Consider the following 21,631-nt stretch of genomic DNA (forward strand, 5'->3'; position numbering starts at 1 on the left):
ACTCAGCTGAGTAGTAGTATTACCTCAGATGAAGGTGATGTAAAGATAGAGTTAAAATGAGTTTATCTTGGGTAAAATTCTATTTTATCTTATAAGGACAGTCGTGTCTCTCTATTGACACCATGTAGTAGTCCATTATCTCAACATCTAAGTATAGGTTCTTATTTTTGCAATAAATTAAGTATAGTCTGACTTGGTATTTAGACCCAATTCAGAGCCAAAGCAGCATCCATCTTGTAAAACAGGAATTATTGTATGAGAAGAAAAAATGTGTCTTTTTTTTTTTTTTTAATAGCAATTAGATTTCATCTTTCGCCCTTCTTACATTGGAATTTTCAGAAGTTAAGGGTTTCTGGAAATCTCACCTACTTACTGTTTGGACTTGGTCTTCTATTCCAACTCTGTCATGCCAGATGATGATATCCTATTCTTCCCTCACATTTGTTTCTTGTTGCTTTTTGTTACTCCCTTTTACATCCTTCCTCATCCCAGTATGGCTGCTCAGATGCCTCCTACCTGACTTTCCACAGCCCCCTTTTTTTGTTTTTCTTCTCCACTCCCACAGTTTCTTGCAGTCACAGGGAAGAGTTGCAAAGAAATTTTGCTCTTCCCAGAGCAAAACATGCCTAATTACTCTGAGAGGATCGCACATGCTCAGTTTGGCAGGGGCATTACAATCCAGATGGAGCATCCTTGGTGGACAGGACATAAATCTCTACTGGACTTCTGCCATATTTTCCATGGACATATGGCTTAATGAAATTTTGGAAAACTTACATGGGCCTAGCAAATCATGTTCTTTTATAGAGTGACTCCCTTTTCTAATCTTTCTCCCACACATTTTATATTTTAGGTCCAAAACATGATCGTTTTGTATCTTCTCAAAACTTTGAAAAATATTTTAAAAGAAGCAGAAAAATATCTTCTTGCTCCTAATCACCTCCTTTTAAGGGCTCAAATAATTTTAAATGAAAACATTTCAGCTTAAAATCAGCTGAGATAACAATACACACATAATAATGTTTTGGGATGCTGGAGACAAACACTGGGTAGCTTCACGTATATGGATAAAATAACTGTACAGTCAATGAAAATAAGACTATTTATGCAGTTTTCATGATATGATTGCATTATTTGTCTAAAAAGAAGTTGTCAAAAGCTGTAAGAAAGATGCTTTTTGCTTGTAGTAGAATATACATCATTCTGCAGGGAATATTTAGCATAAACCTTAGCCAAAAACAAACACTAGCCAAACACCAAAAAACAGATGAGTGAGAAATATGAGACTACAGAATGTTTCCAGCTTATAAAATCTAGCTTATAAAACAATTCAGAGTAGTAGAATGTAAAGCTGACGTAGTAGCTTTTCTTAGACTTGAGCAGAAAAAATGGAGATATTTGTACATTAAAACTCTCTTCAGAACATTTCTGGATGTGTTTGGCCCTGCCCTATGCATAGGGCTAGCTAAATTTCCACTGTCTATGCAGAGCATCGACACTCCTCATTGTAAGATACTGGCCATTCACACATTAAACTCTACCCCTTTCTGACCAATGTAGAAAATTTGAGCTGTACTTTTAAGCAATATTGTGTATAGAAAAGTAGGTCACCCCTGGAGAATTTGAGACTCACTTCTGAGCAGGTGTCATGATTTAGGAAATTACCCTCTGCAATTGCAGGTAGGATCACTAAATGTGTGAGTGCTCCTAGGTTTTAAGAAGACAAGCTGAATTAAATGGTTCCTGAAGAAGCAGCTAATTTGTTTTCCTTTCTACCAGAAGCAGTTCACCCCGTTTGTTATTGTTTCAGGGCTGAGAAAGTGGTAATAGGCATCTAACGTGTAGCTGCTGCTGCAGCTGTTCTGTGCACAGACCTTTGACTGTGCTTAGTGTTCATCGTGTTCTTTGATCTTAATTTTACTTCAGGAAAAAAAATCTAGTAAGAGGAAGCCTTGACATCTGTGAATTCTAGATGTGCATCTGTAACGTAAACCATGACATAATTACAATGACCTTGGGTTTTGAAGATCTTACTAACTTGCTAACCACAGAGGCCTGCCAGGAAAAGAAGGCAAAAAGAATGGTATCGTTCATGCATTGCCCAACTGCTAGCTGAATAAATGGTTTTTAAAACTATTACTTTATGACTGCTTGCATGTAGAAGTACTGCTCAGCTCCTTTTTCATAAGAGGCTATGTCTTTGTAAATATTAATACCTAAAAATGTTTATCATCTCAGTGGCTGTGATATGCCATTTTCTAGTTCTCAGCTGCTGTGGATTAATGGAGGTGTTAACTCAAACTCTGTGTTTTGGATTCCCATATGCTTCTAGATATCCAGCTGACAGCAGGGACTATCTTCAAATGCTGGCTTCACTATAGCCCCTAATGCTTAAGCAGCAGCTTCAAAATTCTCTCTTGAATCTTCTGTGCAAGGATTTTGAGATCCTACGTTTAGGTAACTTTATGAAACAGGGACTATCTTACAGCAGACTTGCAACAAAAGCTCTGAAAGTAGTCTGTGCATCGAGTGGGACATTCCAGATAGGTCCCCAGTCAGAATGATCAGAGAAGGTTATATCGCTGCAGTAGTGAAATACACTACTTAACAGTTTATACCCTGTTAAGTTATTTCTGTCCCAAGAGTAAACTCTGCTAAATGCTTGTCTTTTTTTTTTTTTTTTTAATTTAATTTAAGCATACTGGAAATTTTCACAGATTACAAAATTCTTAAAAATTTGTATAATCAGAAGACAAATTTGGGTTGCTCTGTTTGGTCAAATATTAAATATAAATCAAAGAAGTGATTAGTGTCTAAAATGATTTTCAAATCAATGGAAAATATTATTAGCAGCTTGTTATAATTAGAATCGTTTTATATTGCTTCTAGTTTATAATCCCTTACTGCCAGAGCTCCCTTAATCAGGGGCTTAAGAAAGTAAACAATATAGATTGTAACTATTCTAGATACCAAAGACGAGGTAAAAGGTAAGGAATATTTAAAATAATTATTCTTGTTTCTAGACTGTATTCATGGCCATCATTTGGGGATTTATTATCTGTATCCTATCACCTGTGGAGAAGCCAAAATGATAGCAATCTAGCAAGATATGCCAGTTTGTTCTGATAGAGTTATAACTTTCATTTAATGGTGGATTTAGTGACCCTGAAGGTAATACAAAGAGAATTGGGATATTATAATTAAGAGGACTGATAACGTGTAAGAGTGATTTTATCTGATCTTTTTGAGCATTGCTTATGTGATCAAGGGATACTTCATTTATATGCAGCTGATTTAATCAGTCCTTGCTTTCAGTAGATATTCTTTGAATTTTACAAGCAAAAACACTATTCCTTGCTCGAGATTATGGGACACTTGAAGATGTGTTGTTATCTTTATATGGTAGAAAATGAAAACATGTTCCTGGAAGGGAAAATAGGAATGAGTGTCACAGTTGCGCTTTGTTTAGTAATGCTTAATAAATGAAGAAGTAACAAGTCACTTCTGTTCACTAAAAGAAGAAGGTGTTTTTTTTATTAATAGAAAATGCACGATACTCATAATTTTGGTGATGCTTTTAAATGGCTATAACTGCTCTGATAGCAAATGTGCAGAGAGGTGTACATCTCTTCTGTTGATTTCATGTATTCAGTGTTTGATAGGTGACAATTCTCAGCATTTATTACAAATAATTCAACAGGTGTGCCTGTACTTTCAGATTCTTACAGCTTTTATCAAATACAGTGAACTGGACTATATAGTACTGCTATCCCTCGTCCTTTTGCTTTTTTTATTGTAATTCACTATCTCTATTTTCTAACCATATAGCACTATTTCTCATTTGAAATACTGATTACAAATCTTATCAATAGATTGCACTTTGATTTGTATGTCCTTTAAGATGCAAGTCAAAAGTCACAACACTTACTCGAGTCCTCTAAATTCGGTGTTTTGGTTCCACCTATGTCAGTTATTTCAATCTTGTCTTAGCTCATTCTTAGCCTTTCTACTTTAGCTCTATGTTCAGCACCATTCTGATTGAATACTGAGTCAGTATGCCGGTAATACTGAGACTGGAGATAGACTGCATTTAACCTTGAGTTTTTATGTCATATTATGCAATGACTGATTTTGCAAATATCCTAAAATAATCTGTTTGATTTGTTGCTCTTGTATTAGATTGGTACAAGTTACTCATAAGTGATTGGTCCTCCTTTTTCTAGCTTCTGGAGTTTGTTTCAAAAACAGTATTATACGTGGACATGAAAACAAGCATTTACAAGATCAACTGACCTAATTGATTTGGAAAATATCAGTCTAGGCCATTATAGCTATAAAACTCCATATGCCTTTTCCCCCCTCTTCATTCTTTTCCCTTTCACTTCTGTAACAACTGCTTACATAAAAGGAAAGGTGAGGAATAGCTCAACCAAGTATGATACAGACAAATTGAACAGATGACATACTAGGGTTCCTTTATGTATAAATTAATTGGTTCTGTCACTACCATGTAGAGAATTTACTTGTCTGAAGAGAAGGAAAGGTCAGCATGTCTTCTATCATCTGTGGATCTGAATATCTGGGGAATAATTTAATTTTGGAAACAGTATTTGAGAGACATAAAACCTTTTAAAAAAATTTCTTCCAGACTGTTGAAAATGTACCCAAATGAAAAGTTATGCTCATTGTACATTAGACCACATATTCCTGACCTTTCATAAGATAACTTTTGAACAGTTTTCAGAATGCTGAGTGCAGGCTATTTCTATAACTACCAGATTTTTGCTGGTAAGAGTCTATGATTACTGTACGGAGACACATTGTTGGGTTTGCATGGAAGCAAATAAAACTTGACCAAGGACTTTTCAGATAAAAAAGCAGATGTATTATTCATATTGTATATTGGCTGAGAGAAAGAATGGAAGCATTGAAACTGACGCTTTCCAGATGGGTCAAAGCTGTGATTAAAGAAACAGACCAGAAATCAGGGGAAAAATGCCCAGCAGGATTGAAGTGCATTTATGGCATTCCAATGGGTAGACAGAAATGGAGCATTAATGACAAAATCTGCCTTGCAGTGGTTTGGGCTTCTGTCCATTCCTTTACCAAATGTTGTAAATTGAACATTTTTGTTTTTCAGTCTTTTCTTTTAATCCGTGTAATCTACAGGCAGCTCAGAACTTCTAAGAATTACCTATTAACTTTTATAATTTTAATTCAGTGCCAATGTTATGCATCTTCTTATGCATCTATCAGTGTTATCCCATCTTTTCACTGCAGTCTAGAAATTTCCTTTGATTCAGGACCGATAGATGCTTTTAGCTGACAATGCAGTAGTTGTTTATACTGGTAAATTTAATTTCTCTTAATAATGGAAATCATTATATGAAAAAATACCATTTCCTGTCTTGCTGACTGAAGCTAGCCTATTGTTTACTGTCAATTGGCTGACAGATTTTGGGGAATATGTTAAAATGTCTGTAGTCCTTTTAATTCTTTTTAAAAAGATTTCTTTCGGTTTCTTTTCCATTCTTGCACTTTTTCTATTTATATGACGTATGGAAAAGCATTCACATTTTTAAGGCTTTCCCACCTCTGTTTTTTCTTACTTTTTAAAGCACAAGTGGAAAAGAAGAGAATAAGAAATTCTGTGATGGATCAGATAAAGTTGACTCAGACTCAGCACCATGTTTCCATCAGTGCCCAATACTTGTGATTGTATATGGGTAGCTTCTGGTGATGCTTCCCTGCTTTGTTAGCCTTTAGAGAACTCCAGGAGAAAGCTAATAGATAATAATTTAATAATAATAATAAAGAAATAATTTTAATTTAAAATAATTAATAAATTTAATTTTAATAATAAGTTAACAATAAGTAATAAAAGTTAATAGATAATAATTTTGCACCTAACATCCGTATGAATTTTTGGTATCCACGGCATCCTGTAGCAAAATGATATGGAACATTGCTGCAGGATGCCGTGGATACCAAAAATGTTAATTGTGTTCATGAATGAAGGTTCAAAACAAAAGAAGCTAACTGCTGATCTTCTATAACTTAGGGGCTTATACAGCCCCTTTATTGAAGGAGACATTGGCTATCTGTTTCCTCAGAAATCTCTTGAGTTCATAAACCTCCATAACATTCCCCTTAGTTGCCTTGGGAGACAGATGAGTTCCTTTTCAGCTTTCCTCTATCCTCATTGATATTGAGGAATAAGAACTGTATGCTATTAAAAATGTTGGTGCACCACTGCTGTATGTGTACTGACCTAACAGCCTTCATTATTGCAGTGTATCAAAGGGATTTAGGAATACAACTGCTGCTAAATATCTAGAGAGAGATTTTTGTGCACATAGTATTTATATGAGAAACTTATGCAGAAGATGTCCCCTTTTTTTAACAAGAGAAAAATTAACAAACAGGGCTGCTGAACTGGGGCTGTCTCAGGCATTTCCCATTCTACCCTGACATGGCGTGCACTACCATTGTGTCAGGATGCTAATCATTCATCCTCAGAAAACTGAAACTTTCCTGGACCTTCTCCAGGGATAAAGAACTCAAACTGCACTCTACTCTACAGTTGCCTTTCTGAGAAGTAAGCAGCATACCAGTTTCTCTAACAAGCACAATGTTTCTGTTAACAAGCACAATGACTAAACTGTAGCAGCAGTTGGAGCCTACATCATGCTTAGTTTGGGACAGTTTACTTGGTTGTTCTCTTACTAAGAATCGGTTTCTATTCTTTACATCAAGATTGCTTCTGGATGCATGAAAAGTGATCACTAGACTTCCTTCCAGCAGCAAACGGAACTGTTGCATCCCATGTTTGCCAACCAAGAAGGCAATGTTAGGATATCAGTACTGCAAAAATGTTACTGTTTTTCTGATTATCTAAATAATCTTTCTTTAGTTAACTGCTAAATTGCTGTGGTCTTCATGAATTTCCTGTTTTGAAGTGCTTCCAGGGCATCAAAGAGGAGGTGGCAGGGAAAGAACTGTATAGACTTCCTTTATGTGCAAACATCTGACAGTCACGTTGGATTTGGCCCGACAGTTAGATGCTCGTTAATGTCTTAGTGCTTATAAATCTGCTTACGTATTGCTAAAGTTAAGATACCCAGAAAATAACTCAAAGGAAGATACATATTTATCAAACCGAGGATAATTCAAATTGCTTCTGTAATGACAAGGGAGGGAACCAAATTTGCAGTATATGGAACATGTGTAGGTCCTAAATGTCAGACTATCAGTTCAAATACCTTTCCATAAGCTGTTGCATTTTAAAATATAAATAACTCCTAAGATGACAGTCCTACATATTTATTTGCATTTCTGTTTGTTTTTTTTTTCCTGTTTAAAAATATTTATTCTCTCCTAGTTTATTGTGAACTCTAGGTAGGAGTCCGTTATACCTGTGGTAGACGTTGTTGCTGCTGTATGAAATGCACAGATAACAGCTAGCCTTGCAACTAAAAACCTATGATTTATTTCTCCTAAGATTCACTGAATTCTTTTGGTTACTTTTGAATCTTGGCTGATGAAATTTGGTTACTTTTAGGCCAATAATCGAACTAGATATTCTCAGATGAATCTTTTAAATCAGAATATTGAGAATGATTTTGTGCTTTTTTTAATAACACTAAAACCATTCATTGAAAACAATGTGTAAAACATCATGTTTTAGGTGCTACATTTTACATAATTTTGAAATGTGTTTATATCTAAAGGCATACATTTGGAAATGCATCTCGTGTTTGTGTGTTTATTATTAATCAGACGATTTTTTTCTGTAGTTATTTGACACCTTTCCCCTTTTCTGTCCCAGATATGCTAGTTCTGCCATTGACCGTCAAGGAAGCACATCCATGAGGAAGGTAATGATTTATAAAAATACTTTAAAAAAAACTATCAATTAAATTGGCATACTTTAGAAGATACTAGAGATATTCAATTTTTTCTATATTATGAAAAATCTGAAAACAAAAACCTAGCAATAATTTCCATATTCAGAAAAGTATCTACTGCAACCACAGCAGGTTGGTGTGTATGCAGTACTTTTAGTTAAGTTTAGTTGGATCCTTATTATGTGTTCTAAGGTGTGTACTAGTTTGGGGAGGAGGGACATCTGGGGAGAATGTCGCCCGAAAGGAAGAGAAAATTTTAAAAACTCTTAAGATATTTAAATAGCACTCATACTATGTCAGAGACACATACAGGATCTAGATTTTCAATGATACGGGATTTTGATTTTCAAAGAGTTTTATAGTGCCAATTTTGAAGGTCTTTAACGCAAAATATATAGACGTCTTTATCATTTCATATTTTGGCAATTACTTCAAAGAAAGGACAAGCAGTGGGAACTTCATTTATAGAAGGCCTGTTTCTTCATTCTGACTTAGTACTTGGTTTGCCTAAGTAGGCACTAAGTAACTTTTGAAAGCTACCAGATGTCGTTCTGCCTCCCAGGGATTTATGCAGTGATGCTAAAGACCAGTGACAGCAGCGGAAGGTGTATGACTATATTTTCTGAAGTCTGTGAAAACCTGTGGTTGTGTTTATTGATATATTGACTCTACCTGCCAATCCCTACCTTGCCTGCTGCCTCCCCTGGCAAGCACTCGAACCTGTTGCTGTTCCTCAGGATCGTGGTACTTCACATAATATGCTACATGTAATCTGAGGAGATCAGCACTGTGTACCCTCTGATTTGTGTACTTTACTAGTGAATGCACTGATTGCTGTGTTTTGAACATGTTTATGTTCTTCACTAAAAATTCCCGTCTCAAACTAGCAGAGGTATTTGCAAGCAGCCTCGCATTAATAGGCTTGGTTCCCTTCATCCTGACAGGTAACTGAACCTCTAGTCTCCAGGGCATTTCGTAAACGAAGCCTAACTTTTCATGTGGTGGTTCTGTGACACCTAAACAGCACTCCTACTGCTTCACTGTGATTATGTTGATGTCTCATTAATTTAGCTTCATGTAGCACAGATTCAGTTCTATCACTTTTTTTTTTCCTGTGGTGTGCTTCTGTTGGGGGTGAGGTGGGGGTGGGGACATGCATTTTGTTTAATACTCTGCTTTGTGTTGTGGTTTTAAGATGAGAACTTAAATGCTGACAACCACAGTATGTTCTCCTATCATCAATCTGTTTCCCATAGCAACTCTGACTTGTTTTAAGTTGCAAGTTCTGACTGTTTTCCTACAGTTTTTACCACAACGTTAATTATATGGTAGTTGCTTTATCTCTCAGAATACGAGGCTTGAATTCTCTAAGTTAGCAGTGCTAATTAAGCTTTTGTTCCCAAGATATAGCAAACCTTTCACTTTCTCTAGTTTTCTTGCTTTGAATGCATTTTGTGTATGCATAAACAAAGCATAGTAGAATTATTTAACTTATGTTTTTGGAAGAGCTGATTTTTCAGCTCTCGTTGATTTGTTGTACTTGCATTTTCGTTCCTTTTAAAACTGCTATTCTGAATGATCCATACCGGTTTCTGGTGAGCGTCCTAATGCGTATATCCTCCAGCTGTTCATTTTCTTGCAGCTCTTTAATTAAATTACAATTTTCAGATGTGATTAAATGTACAGAGTTCTATTTCATCACTGTATTTTTTAGCCTAAATTGTGGAAAAATGTGGTGATTTCTTATTCACAAACAGACACCTGCTCTGTCCTAACGCATTGCTATGCAGAAAGAGGAGCACTGACCAGGTTCTTTCAGCCACGGTCACCACAGAACTCCTCTTGGCACGCTATGGCTAGTTCTACTGCTGCAGCTTATAGTACATCAGTAAAACATCAGTGGTGCTGTGCAACTTTTAACACTTTCTCATAGCTTTAGTTTTGTTCTTTCATCTTCTGACGTTTTTTTTTACTATGTTTCCTGTAGCAGAGGAACAAACATTAATCTTTGCCTTCTCTGATGCTCAAAACAAGCAGATAAATTCGCAGCTATCAAGTCAATGGAGAATATGTACTGTCTTAGCGATACAATGCATGTACACTTACAGAGCTTGTCACCTGTCAGAATTACAGTATTTTTTGTGTGAAGCGTTCATACTGCGACTGACTGGGAGAACAACCTGAGATAAACAGAACACAGGATGGAGTTGAGACAGTTTGTCTATGGATGTGCAAGCTGGCGTTCCCTGAGCCAGCTCTCTCCGGAATAAATTACTGATCTCTGCAAGACAATAGAAAATGTCTGTGGTGTTCGATACTGTAAACTGGCAATTGTTACACACAGGTTAAAAATAGGCCTGAGCATGTGCAAAACCACTCCTTCCTCCTCCACCTTTATTTTAAACTAAACTTTGCCTCAGCCTCTCAGGTAGCTTGGGTCCTCTTTTCAGATGTTGGCTTTTAATAGTGCTTAAAGTGCTTAAGTTGGAATCCTCCATTATCCTAAATACTAATGTAAAAAAAATCTTAATGTTAATTTTTATTTGAGTAATATGGTATTTATACTCTTACATAATACATGGTTTCACAGTTGCTAATAAGGACTTCTGTGGTATGCATTTGCTTTTGGGGCATGGCGATTCATGAGTTTATATCATCAGTTCTCAAATTACTGCATGCCCATTCTTAATGATTTGATTGCAAGAAGTGTAATTAATAAATGAAAAAAAATGAGATTTTAATTTGTATGTTTAGCACTGTGTTGTTTTCTTTATGATGTTTATAATAGTAAAAAGAGAAAAACAACAAAAGTAAGATCCTACGATAACTAACCCTGGGATAACCATGGAGATGATGGTGAAAACTAACTGTTTCTTGTTTCTACTACTACCTGCATTGTTTTTTCATAGTTCCTTTTTGTTTGTTTGTTTCTTACAGTCATTCCATTACGCTTCCCTCAGGGTAAAATCCAGAAAATGGTCAAAAGGTAACTTGTTTGAGTTAACATTTTGAAAGCAGAGAATGAGAGTTCTTTAGTGATAGTGGTGGTCAGGATCAAATGACAAAGTTCAACTTAATTCATCTATTTCTAAATTTGATAGTAAATACCAGAGTAGATTACCAAATAAATGTTTTAAAGTAGCACGGATATTATACTGCTAGACTCAGTGGTAAACTTTCCTCTGACTTAGGTAGCAGAAAGGTAGTGCCTACGTATTTTGCCGTTTCCTTCTGCTTTGTTTCTTTTTCCTTTTGTGGCCTGTTTGAGACTGTTAAAACAATGAACCTAAGAAAAGTGGTTAGAGCATAATAAATTCATATGAATGTATATGGCCAGCGATCTTTTTTTTGTTGTTGTTATTATTATTCTATTATTCTTTCAGTCTCCTAGGAAAATTTCCTTTACTTTTACTATATGTTTTTATTTCTAAACCTGACCAGGACACAGCACAGTATGTTATTCTAAAAAGAGCAAAATGTTAAGAGGTTGGTTGAGGAATGTTGCAGAACAAAGCACTATGTTTTGAGGTCATCTAAACTACTTCACTGTTTCAAACCTGTAGAACAAATATAATTATTGTAGCAATATAAACTTGATTTTTCATAGAAAAATGTCTGATATTTTAATGGCATTTCCTACAGGCTCTTTTTCAGGAAAAATGATACCATAATTAAGAGCGCTGTTTTTATTAATGTTCACAGAGGACACTGAAGTGTTAAGCCTTGTGATTGGGGTCTATTGAAATAACTGAAAAAAGAAAAGAAAAACTACAACAGCAACAAAAAGACACTATCTTTTCCTGGTGCTGTGCCTTTGAACAGGATTCAAAGAGTTTAAAATGTTATTCTTCAACTAAATTCAGTATAGGAGAAATGTACACATGTGCATTTTAATGGAAATGGATTATTTTTCTTCTTTATTGACTATAAAAATTGACTTTTAAAACTTCCAGAATTTGACAGGCCTACTAGTGATAAAAGTAGCAACAGAAGATAGATGGAAGAAGTAGTGTTTACATCAATATACAGATTATGTCTATGTCATTCTCTGAGTTTCAAATTGAAGGCTAAATGAAATATGTTTTTACTTTGGAATGATGATACAAATCTTAATCAGATAAAAATGCAGCCCTAAAAGGAATGATCCCTCTAGAGACTCAATAAGCCTCTGCATAAAAAAGGCCATTCTGTTTCTTATTCATCCAGAAAGCAAAACTGCAGAACATTGTGGAATTTAGAAACTGTTCATTCAATCTCCTCTCTGAAATTGGAGAGGATTTGGCTTGAAGGATTTTAAATTGATTTATCATTAAAAATTAGTAACGTGCTCGTATTGAGAAGAATAGCATTCAGAGAGATGTCTTACACTATCGTCACGTTCTCAGGGAGCTCTCTAACGAGTGGGAGCAGAAGACGGATTTCCTGCAAAGACTTGGGGCATGGAGATTGTGAAGGCTGGCTGTGGAAGAAAAAAGATGCCAAAGGTTATTTCACACAGAAATGGAAGAAGTACTGGTTTATTCTGAAGGACTCTTCCTTGTACTGGTACACAAACCAGAATGTAAGTATATTCTGTGTTTGGAGAAAGACAAAATTAAACCTTAAGCTTTAGCATTCTTTTGAATAAAGTCTATTTTTAATATTTGATAAAATATTAGAGAACTGTTACTTTAATTACCAGGTCTCAGTCACTCAAGCTGGAAGTGCCTCACTTGGAAATATTTTTAAAGTCTCCAAAGTTGAAGTCTAAGCCTAATAAAATAACAGAAGTTCATGGTACTCTTAAAGTAATGAATATGTCAACAGTTAATATTTTTCCACAGACAGTATTTGTTTGCAATAATAGTGTTCGCATTCAGCTGTCCTTAGTTTCAGTTGTATGGGGGGATGTGTAAAGTTTTGCCATTCATGTCAGTTAACCATTAAAGCAGGTATGAAAATTGGAATTAGCCAATCTTTCTCTGAAAGTTGTTATTATGTAGATGTTCCTCTTGCTTTTTGCTGAATTATTCTGGAGTTTGCAACTTCTCATGTGTAACACACTCTGCTTGGTGACATGTTACTGAAAACCAGTGGACCTACACTTGTGCAATCTGGATATCTGTGGGAATGAAATAATTGAGGGAGGGCAGGGCAAAGATCATTACAAGGGTATTCTCCTGTTTGCATCGAGCCTCACTGCCTATTCTAAGCTGTCTGTGTACAGCCTGATTTGATTTTCTGGTGTTTAGTCTATACTTTCAATTTTCTTCAAGAGGACAATTAGAATAGCATTGTTATCCTCGGTTTTAGTATTTTCTCTGCAGCTCAAAACAGGATTGTTGCAGGCTGTGAATGACAAAGGCCTTCAGGGTTAGTGTTGTAAATCTTGTTTGATACTGTTACATGCAAGGTGGTATTTATGTGTCCCACTGATTTTCAGTCCATTTATGGCCAAGCTATAATTCATAGTACACTATTACTAATACTTTTCCAAAATCTGACTGGTGTTACTGTATCTCCTTGCTTTTTCTGGCAATTTAATTCAAAAGAAGTAAAAAGTGACAAGAAATATTTTCTAGTTATTACTTTTCCATTTAAACAGTGGTGAGCTCACTGTAGGAACCTCCTCAGCTATGGTCTGTCTGCACAATCATGGCTTTAAAAGAAGACATCCACATGACTGTTTTAAAGTGTAGACTATATGATGAAAAAACTGGCAGTTTTCCTCTGTAGCTGTTAATGACCTGAATGCTATATTAGGTGCTGAAAAGTTTTGTGTAACCTTCTGCAAAGGGAATTAGGATAACTGCAAATCCTTTAAGGAACGTAAATCTTAGAAGTTTCTGACATTCTATGATCGAGTAAACTGAATGCTTAAGTAAAACCATTATGTAGAAAATATGCTCAGTATTTTAATTGATTGGATAGTTGTTCTTAGTATAAGACCTAAATGGCTACTGTTTATTTCTCTCTTGAACTGTATGTTATTCTTCACCATCACTTCCTCTTCTCTTTTGATAGGATGAAAAAGCAGAAGGATTCATTAGCTTACCTGAGTTCAGGATCGATAGAGCAATTGAATGCAGAAAAAAACAGTAAGTAATATGTCAATTATGTTTATAAATCAAATGATTATTCTTGGAAGTATATTATACATATCGTACTGAAAACTTGCAGAGAAAACCTTGAAATTTGTGAATAACACATTATAAGACTGCTTAAGTTTTAGTTTTTCTCTTTACTTCAAACGATGCCACTTAATGTAAATTCCATAAGCTGTCTTCCAAAGAATTGGATAACCCTTTGGTCAGTCCCTTTGGTCAGTTTTCCAGATAGACCAGTTCCAAATTCAGTTATATAAGTAAAGCAAAATAAATAAATAAATAAATAAATTAGCCAACAAATAAAACTTTCTCAGGTACCTTGTTGTCTTCTAGATAAGAATCAAATGTGCAAGAAACAATTACCATAGGAAATATCTTAAATATCAACAAGGGATGGTGAATATAATTTTCATTTTCTCATTTATGGAGGAAGTTTATATACCCAATACTGAGTTATTCTCAACTGCTGAAATATTTAGGTTCCAAATACAAAGCCAACACTGTGTTTTTAAGTCTGTTTCTTGTGCACATATTGCTGCTACTGCATTACGCTCCCAGTAAAAAGCATATGTTAAGCTTTGCCACATATTTAATAACAGACCCTCACTGGAAATTGTTTGCAGGCAGTGTTGGAATTGGAAGTCATAGCTGTAAAACAGTAGGTTTAACAATTCTAATGCTTGGAGACTAGCAATTCACCAGTATCTCCTGAATTATTTGCAGGTTTCATCTAGATTTTAAGACTTGCTGCCATCAGGAGCTATATAGAACAGCATATAAGATACTGTTACTAAAGCTTTCCTATTTGTGACTAAGCATCCTGAATTTTTGTCATGCTTTTCCAAGGACTAAACATGGTTTTGCTCTGAGGAATACGTTCCACAACTATGAACATACGTACAAGAAAATACTGAAGGTGTGAATTACAGTAGAGACTGCTGATTAGAAAATAAAACCTCTTCAATTGCTTGTTCTTGTCTGAAGGTGTTATTACTGTCTGCCTGAGAAGAAGACAGTGCAATTTATACTTCCATTACTCCTTTCAACTGAGAGTATCACTGCAGAAATTAAACATGAACTGAGCACTATAAATTCCTCTGTGGAACAAGTAGATATTAATAATGATATTGAACAAAAATACAGGAGAAAATAATATCCTTTTGTTAGAATATAAAACACTTAGCAAATTTCAGTGAATTAACGAAGATCAAACAGCAGGTCATTGTGCACAGCTAGAAATACCTTCCAGAGCTTTACTCTAAGCATTAGAACACATTTTCTCAGAACACTTCTCACAGGACAATTTCTGCAGGGTATATGCAAAGAAAAACTCTGATTAACTAAAACTTTGCATACTACTGAAAGCTTCAGGCTTTGAATACTTTCAAAAAGAGGTAGGTCCAGGGGTAAAAGTATAATGAAGATGTTAATAGTATTCCCTTTTTTCCCTGACCAGAATTTCCCTTTGATTTCTTCCTTCATGGACTATCATTTACGTATTTCCTGCATCATAAAAACTATGCTTTACATTTGCTGCTATTTTACCTGCTCCTCCAAAACTGCAGAGAAAGTAAATCCAGTGTTACGTTCATTTACGTTTCAGTATATCAAGCATATGTGAATGGAGGGCCCTGCTTGTGTTACAGCTCTACTTTACAGCCTCTATAAGTGCGCATATCGATCCTCTTCTACGTTGTCTTACCAAGGACAGGACTGAGCATGACTGATATTGCCTGAGTCCACTGAAAGGCTAATGATCCTTGTGAGCTTAGCAACAACTTTCTATGGTCTGATTCTTCTGCATTCCTTTTACAAATAAGGTGGTGGTGACCCATTCTGAACAAACATAGTCTGGAAAAGCTCTAATTCACACTTCATTCTTCTCTCTGCTAGACTACAAGAAACATTGCAGCTAGGATCTTCTTGCCTCATTTTAAAGAGGACTAGTGAAAGACAGATTTTACAGGATCTGTTCTCACTTCTTTCCACTTTAGGATATATTTGTCATTTAATAGTGGGTTTTCTGTAGGCATTGAAAGTCATTGCAGGCTTGAAATCTGAAAACATTAGTCTGATTGGGTTCTTACTTCTATATGATTGAGTCCATTTTAACACCAGTGCAAAAGTTAGTAAAGCAGTTATCTTGACAGTTAATAAGGGTGGGGAAAGACACCTAATTCTTTCTTTTTTTTTTTCTTATTGGTAGGTCCGTATGTTTTTACATAAATTAAAATTGTCTGAAAGAGCACTTAGTATCTTAGTGCATAAAAGTAGTCCAGCAAAATCACATTAGTTTTCTTATTTTCAGAGCCATCAATGTGAAATGTTCCAAACAGAAGACTTACCTTATTGAACAAAGGAATTTGAAGTCTTACTAGAATAACGTCTTTTATTTTTAGATTTTAGACTTGTGTTTTCCAGTGTTCTGTCAGATGGGAAACGCTGTTTTATAGTGGGACTGTTACTGATGTTCATAGGATACATTGACTGAAATAGTGTTAAAAAAGCTTTGACAAGAATTTATAGTCACTGAATGCATTATTCTGTACGGTTTGATGATTTGCCTCATTAATGCATTTAATGAAGGTACCCTGATTATTAAATGAATCATGGCATTATCTCAGACTGGTTTAACTCTCCAGGCTATATTTGGATGTAGGATGACCTTGTCCCTGCTAGCGGCAGTTTCTTGCTTTCACACTGCAAAACTTTCCATTGCTTTTAGGGAACGCTTGAATCTTCTTCTGAATGAAGATTTAGGATGTTGTTCTCAGAGTAGCATTCCTAAAAATTGAAATACACTCCTGGTCCCACATTAGCGGTTTAGATGACAGCAAACTGGGGACACACTCAAGGGCAGGGCTGTCATTCAGGAGGATCTACACAGTCCGGGCGTATGGGCTGACCGAGGGCCTTTTGAAGTTCATCAGGGACAATGCAAAGTTCTGCCCTTGTGAATGAGCCAAGCCCCTGCTGGGAGCTGACTGGCTGGGGAGCAGCTCTTCTGAAATGGGCCTGACAGACTTTGTAGACAGCAAACCAAACAGCATCCAGTTTGGAATGCTCCAAAACAAGTCAAAGGTAAAATTATGTGTATCATTCTTCCGCATTATTCATTTTTATTTACACATATAAAATTATTTCCCTGGAGATTTCTCTGCAGTTCTTAATGCTATTGTATCTAAAAGCTTCTCTATTAATAATCTTTGTGACACTTCTGGAAAGTGAAGATGGATTTATTGTTGCGTTTTACAGCTCAGAAACAGAACTGCAAAATACTTAAAGGTATCCACAGATCTGGGATACCCATTTAATAAACATAAAGACCCGTTTTTCTTCAGAGTACATAAATAACAGTATATTATTGCACATATATTCACCATGTAAGTAAATTTCAGCATATCAAGCAAAAAGACATTAAGGAACATTTATATAGTGACTGATTATTAAGTCTGCTGCTGTGTCTTGGAGTACATGAGAACTCCTTTACATAAGCAGGAAGAACTGCAGCATGCAGCTGATTTATCCTTGAAACAATTCTTGTTCTGTCTCTATTTTACGACATATTCACAATTTCTGTAACAACTAAAACAGGAGTCCTACAGAAAGTAGACTTATGTGTTGTATAATCATGATTTAGATCACAAGCAAGTTCATTCTGCACCTTAACTGAGGAAGAGTTCCTGTGAGAATGTAGCATTCAAATATATAATTACAGATTGTATCACAATATATGAGCATAGCGGAGCGCAAATTTAAGGTCTGTTTATTGGACATATTCTGACTATTAAAAGGTGAACTTTGAAATTCTATTATTGGCATCTTAATGCTTTTATGTACGTAAATTTCCTGTCTAGGAAAATAATCCTGTTTACAAGCAGAAACTCCATCATGTGATATTCTAACAGGATTAATCAAGAGGATTAGAATCTCTAGATCCACTACATAGTCCTCTCCAATTCAAGCCAATTCTTAAATCTCAGGGCTGGGAGATGGTTGGTCAAATGGAAGACTAGAAGCTGGAGATGTTGCATAGAGTTTCCAACCAACTGAAAAGACTACTGACATCAGGGAAAAGAATATACCGGTAAAAGAAGATACGATGCTTAGATCAAAATCTCCTGCATTAAAATCTTAAAATTCAGTATATATAATTAGCAAGTGTATGCCATCTAGTGGGCATCAAAAAAAAATTCCTTCCTATTCAGGGATTTCCCCTGTATTCACTATTTTCATTTGCCAAAATACAAACTGTCTGTTGTTTCAAAATTCTGTAGTAGTATTTACAGTACATGCAAGAACATCCAGCCTTTTCTGCTTGCTTATTTCTCGCCAGCTGGTATTAACTAGTGAAGTCTGTCTGTTTTGATGACCTTTTTACTTGAATAGAATATCATATTCTTATAATAAAGGTCTTAGGACATGCTTTTAATCAGAAGACGCAGCTAGTAAGATTAAGATCTGCAGTTGAAATTATCAATTTCCAGATGCTAAAACAATACTTAAATGTTTCTTGCATCTTCTTTTTATGGATGTAAGATGTTTTATGATGATCCTCAGTGCAAAGGTAAACTTACCCTTTTAATATATGTCTAATTTCATGGAAGCTACAGAGAAACACAACTCTGCTATCTCATTCTTCTGTAGAACTTTTGTTAGTAAAGTCTGTTACTGTATGCATTTGTATTACCAATACGTATAAGAAAGTAGGTGTGCCCAAGTGAAGCTTCTTCAGCCTTCATTTCTTGTTTCTGAAAACTGGAATATATCATAGTCATTAAAAAAAAATCATTTGCATTTAAGCTAGTAATAGTGGAAAACATGCATTACATGTTTTTCTTAATGCCACATGTAATGATTCCTAATCTAATTCTTACATCTAGTAATTACTGTATAAATGTCAGTATTTTAACTTAAATTCTACATATGATAGTTGTTGGTTTTTAACAGTTGCCAACTAATAAAATAATACTCTTTATTGGTCTGAGTCTGTAGTTTCTTCGATACTCCTTTTAATTATATTCACACAAAAAAATCATAAGAAATATGATTACTGTTGTTAGTAGATTTCAAATAAACGCTCAGCTGAGGAGAGAGAGCTTGGGAATTACACAATATAAAAATGCGTTTCATTAATGCTATTCTATGAACTGCAATCGCTCATGCTGTAACATGTGAGCTTGATTATCCCATGCATGTACTCCGTTCAGCAATGTAATGGTTTCTGTATATAGCCAGCCTAAAGTGAAAATCAGAATTTATCTCATGAAATCAGCTGTATGGAATTGAATTGCACTGACCAGAGGAGTGGTGAAGGAATTGACCTTTGAGAAAGGAGAAGGTATGTTAGCTGTGCAGAGAACAATGTCAGTCTAACAGCTACTTTCCGTCATGCTGCTATTCGGTACCACAGGTCAGTGCTGTCAGTAGTGAAGCATACTACTAATATTGTGCTAGTTACACAAGTAAAAGAGTGCATAAATTAATTTAAACCTGTTGCAATATGCTTTTGGAACTACTTCAGTGATTTATAATTTAACTAGCACTTTTCAAAGAACTTCACTCTGTAAATTAACCTCTGCATAGATTGGAAATCAGCAAATGGGAAAAAAATAAAAAAAAATCTGTCTTTTAAACCCAAAACTAGCCGTGAGAATGGACTGTGCTATAAAATATCGTGAAATACGTATAATTGACCATAAATTATAATGCAACAATAAACATAAGGGTTTAGTCTAAATAATGTCAGCTCTGTTGCTAGATGGCAGATGAAGAACTGTTAACTATTATTGACTCGTGTTGATCAGAGAAAAAATACAGTAGAGGTTAATAGATTAAGATGAAAAGTGCCTGGAATACAGTTGATTTTAGAGTAACTTGACAAAGCAATTGCTGGAGTTAGAAGCTACTGCTTAGATGAAGACTTTTTAAGGAACTTTGTTGTTGTTATCAGCTTCCAAACAAAGTAAACCCACCACTAATATTCCCTAGAACTTTCCGTTAAGCATACATTACCTGAAGACTGTAATTAGGAATTTTTAATAATACATCTCAATTGGGAAACATTCATTTCAGAGGTCTTAGAGTCATATGACTCAGTAAAGAAAGTTTGAAAATGCTGCATTTTTAATGCTGTCTCCAGGTGAATGCAATTACCAACTGGTTATTTATCTTTATATTCCTTCTCTTCCTTTTTTATTAATGTAAAATAAAATTTTGGATAAATTCACATATATCTTCAGTAATGAATCTGAAGTTACAGTAAAGATATGAGAAAGTTAGAGCAAGTTGGCCATCCTTTATATTTCTTTGAGTAGAACACAAACCACAGTCCTATAAATATGTGCGAACAGGTGGTGGGATCAAACTCTTAGTTCTTTAGAATAGTTTATGTTTGGGATACGACTAATATGTACTTAAATTTATTCATGAAGATTTTCAGATTGACATAACAAGTTTTTAATGTATAACATCAGCATCAGTAAACAGATCAGTAGGAATCCATTGGTAAGTTTATTCAGCAAGAGACTCAAACTGAGCATTCAAAATGCCCATTAGACCTGTAACATGCTGAAGAATTATTAGAGCAGGTCTGTCTGTCAGCCTTTTGTGTCTGTAGACAAGTTGTTTGAAATAAAGATTGTTGTTTCATCTTTGTGTTTATTTTCTAGTGCCTTCAAAGCATGTCACCCCAAAATAAAGAGTTTCTACTTTGCAACAGACTGTCTTGAAGAAATGAATAGGTAAGTTACATGTTCTTTATCACGATACTCCAATAATATAAACTAATATTCAGTCTCACATAGAAATATGCTCCTAAGCATGATGTAATGCTGACAGTGATCTCAATGCAGCCCACTCTAGCTCTCCACTGACTTTAGTACATACAGCATTACATTGCATGGCTTATCTTGTTTGCTGAAATTTTTTTGTCATGCCACATGGCACAATTCCACAAAGGCGTGTTAGGAAAGTCAGTTGTGCTGGTCACATCTATGTTCATTATTAATGTCATGGGCTAAGTGTTTCTGGTATATACAAACAATACAGGCGTACCAAAGCTCACACTGAGAGTATACCCACATGATGGGATTAGATAGTTTTAAGTTGGCTGTAATGGTAATCCACAGGAACATAACACCTAAAACCAATGAAAAGCAATTTGAAGTATTTTTTAAACAGAAATGGGACTGAACTAATGAGATGCATTTGTTTTTCATGACGGAATACTTTTAAATAAATACATAAATGTGATCCATTCTATCACTCTCCTATCAAGGCTAGCAAAGTTCTATTGATGGTGTTGCTGTGCTTAGTTATATGTCCTTGGTTGCGCTGGGAGGGCATTCAGGGCCCTGAACAACCTGATCCAAAATTAAAGTTGGCCCTGCAGTGGGTAGGCTGTGGGAACAGATGACCTCCTGAGATCTCTTCCAACCTAAATTACTCTGTGCTTCTATTCTGTGATTCAGTGATGAAGACAGAGGTTAGATAAAGGTGGGAAGGTGCCTTTGAGGATCAAAGGCAGAGTCAAATGTTCTACCTCCTCCTGTTACTTCAGGAATTTGTTTATTCAAAGCTGTGGTAAAAAGCAAGGACACATGGGACAATGTTGCCCTACTTTGAAGACTTAAATCT

The 21,631-nt window shown here is 35.4% G+C and overlaps 1 protein-coding gene across 4 annotated transcripts in view; it reads left to right on the plus strand.

The window, feature by feature from the left end:
- Positions 1–21,631, plus strand: part of LOC121077343 (connector enhancer of kinase suppressor of ras 2-like) — a 180,609-nt gene that overhangs the window by 140,577 nt on the left and 18,401 nt on the right. For all 4 annotated transcript variants that reach the window (XM_040572539.1, XM_040572536.1, XM_040572540.1 and 1 more), the window contains exons 15-19: positions 7,829–7,877; positions 10,845–10,893; positions 12,293–12,468; positions 13,911–13,984; positions 20,665–20,736. In XM_040572539.1, the coding sequence (XP_040428473.1) occupies positions 7,829–7,877; positions 10,845–10,893; positions 12,293–12,468; positions 13,911–13,984; positions 20,665–20,736 (420 nt within the window). The remainder of the gene's footprint in view (positions 1–7,828; positions 7,878–10,844; positions 10,894–12,292; positions 12,469–13,910; positions 13,985–20,664; positions 20,737–21,631) is intronic.

Source organism: Cygnus olor, chromosome 13, assembly GCF_009769625.2.
Source record: "Cygnus olor isolate bCygOlo1 chromosome 13, bCygOlo1.pri.v2, whole genome shotgun sequence".
Classification (NCBI taxonomy): Eukaryota; Metazoa; Chordata; class Aves; order Anseriformes; family Anatidae; genus Cygnus; species Cygnus olor.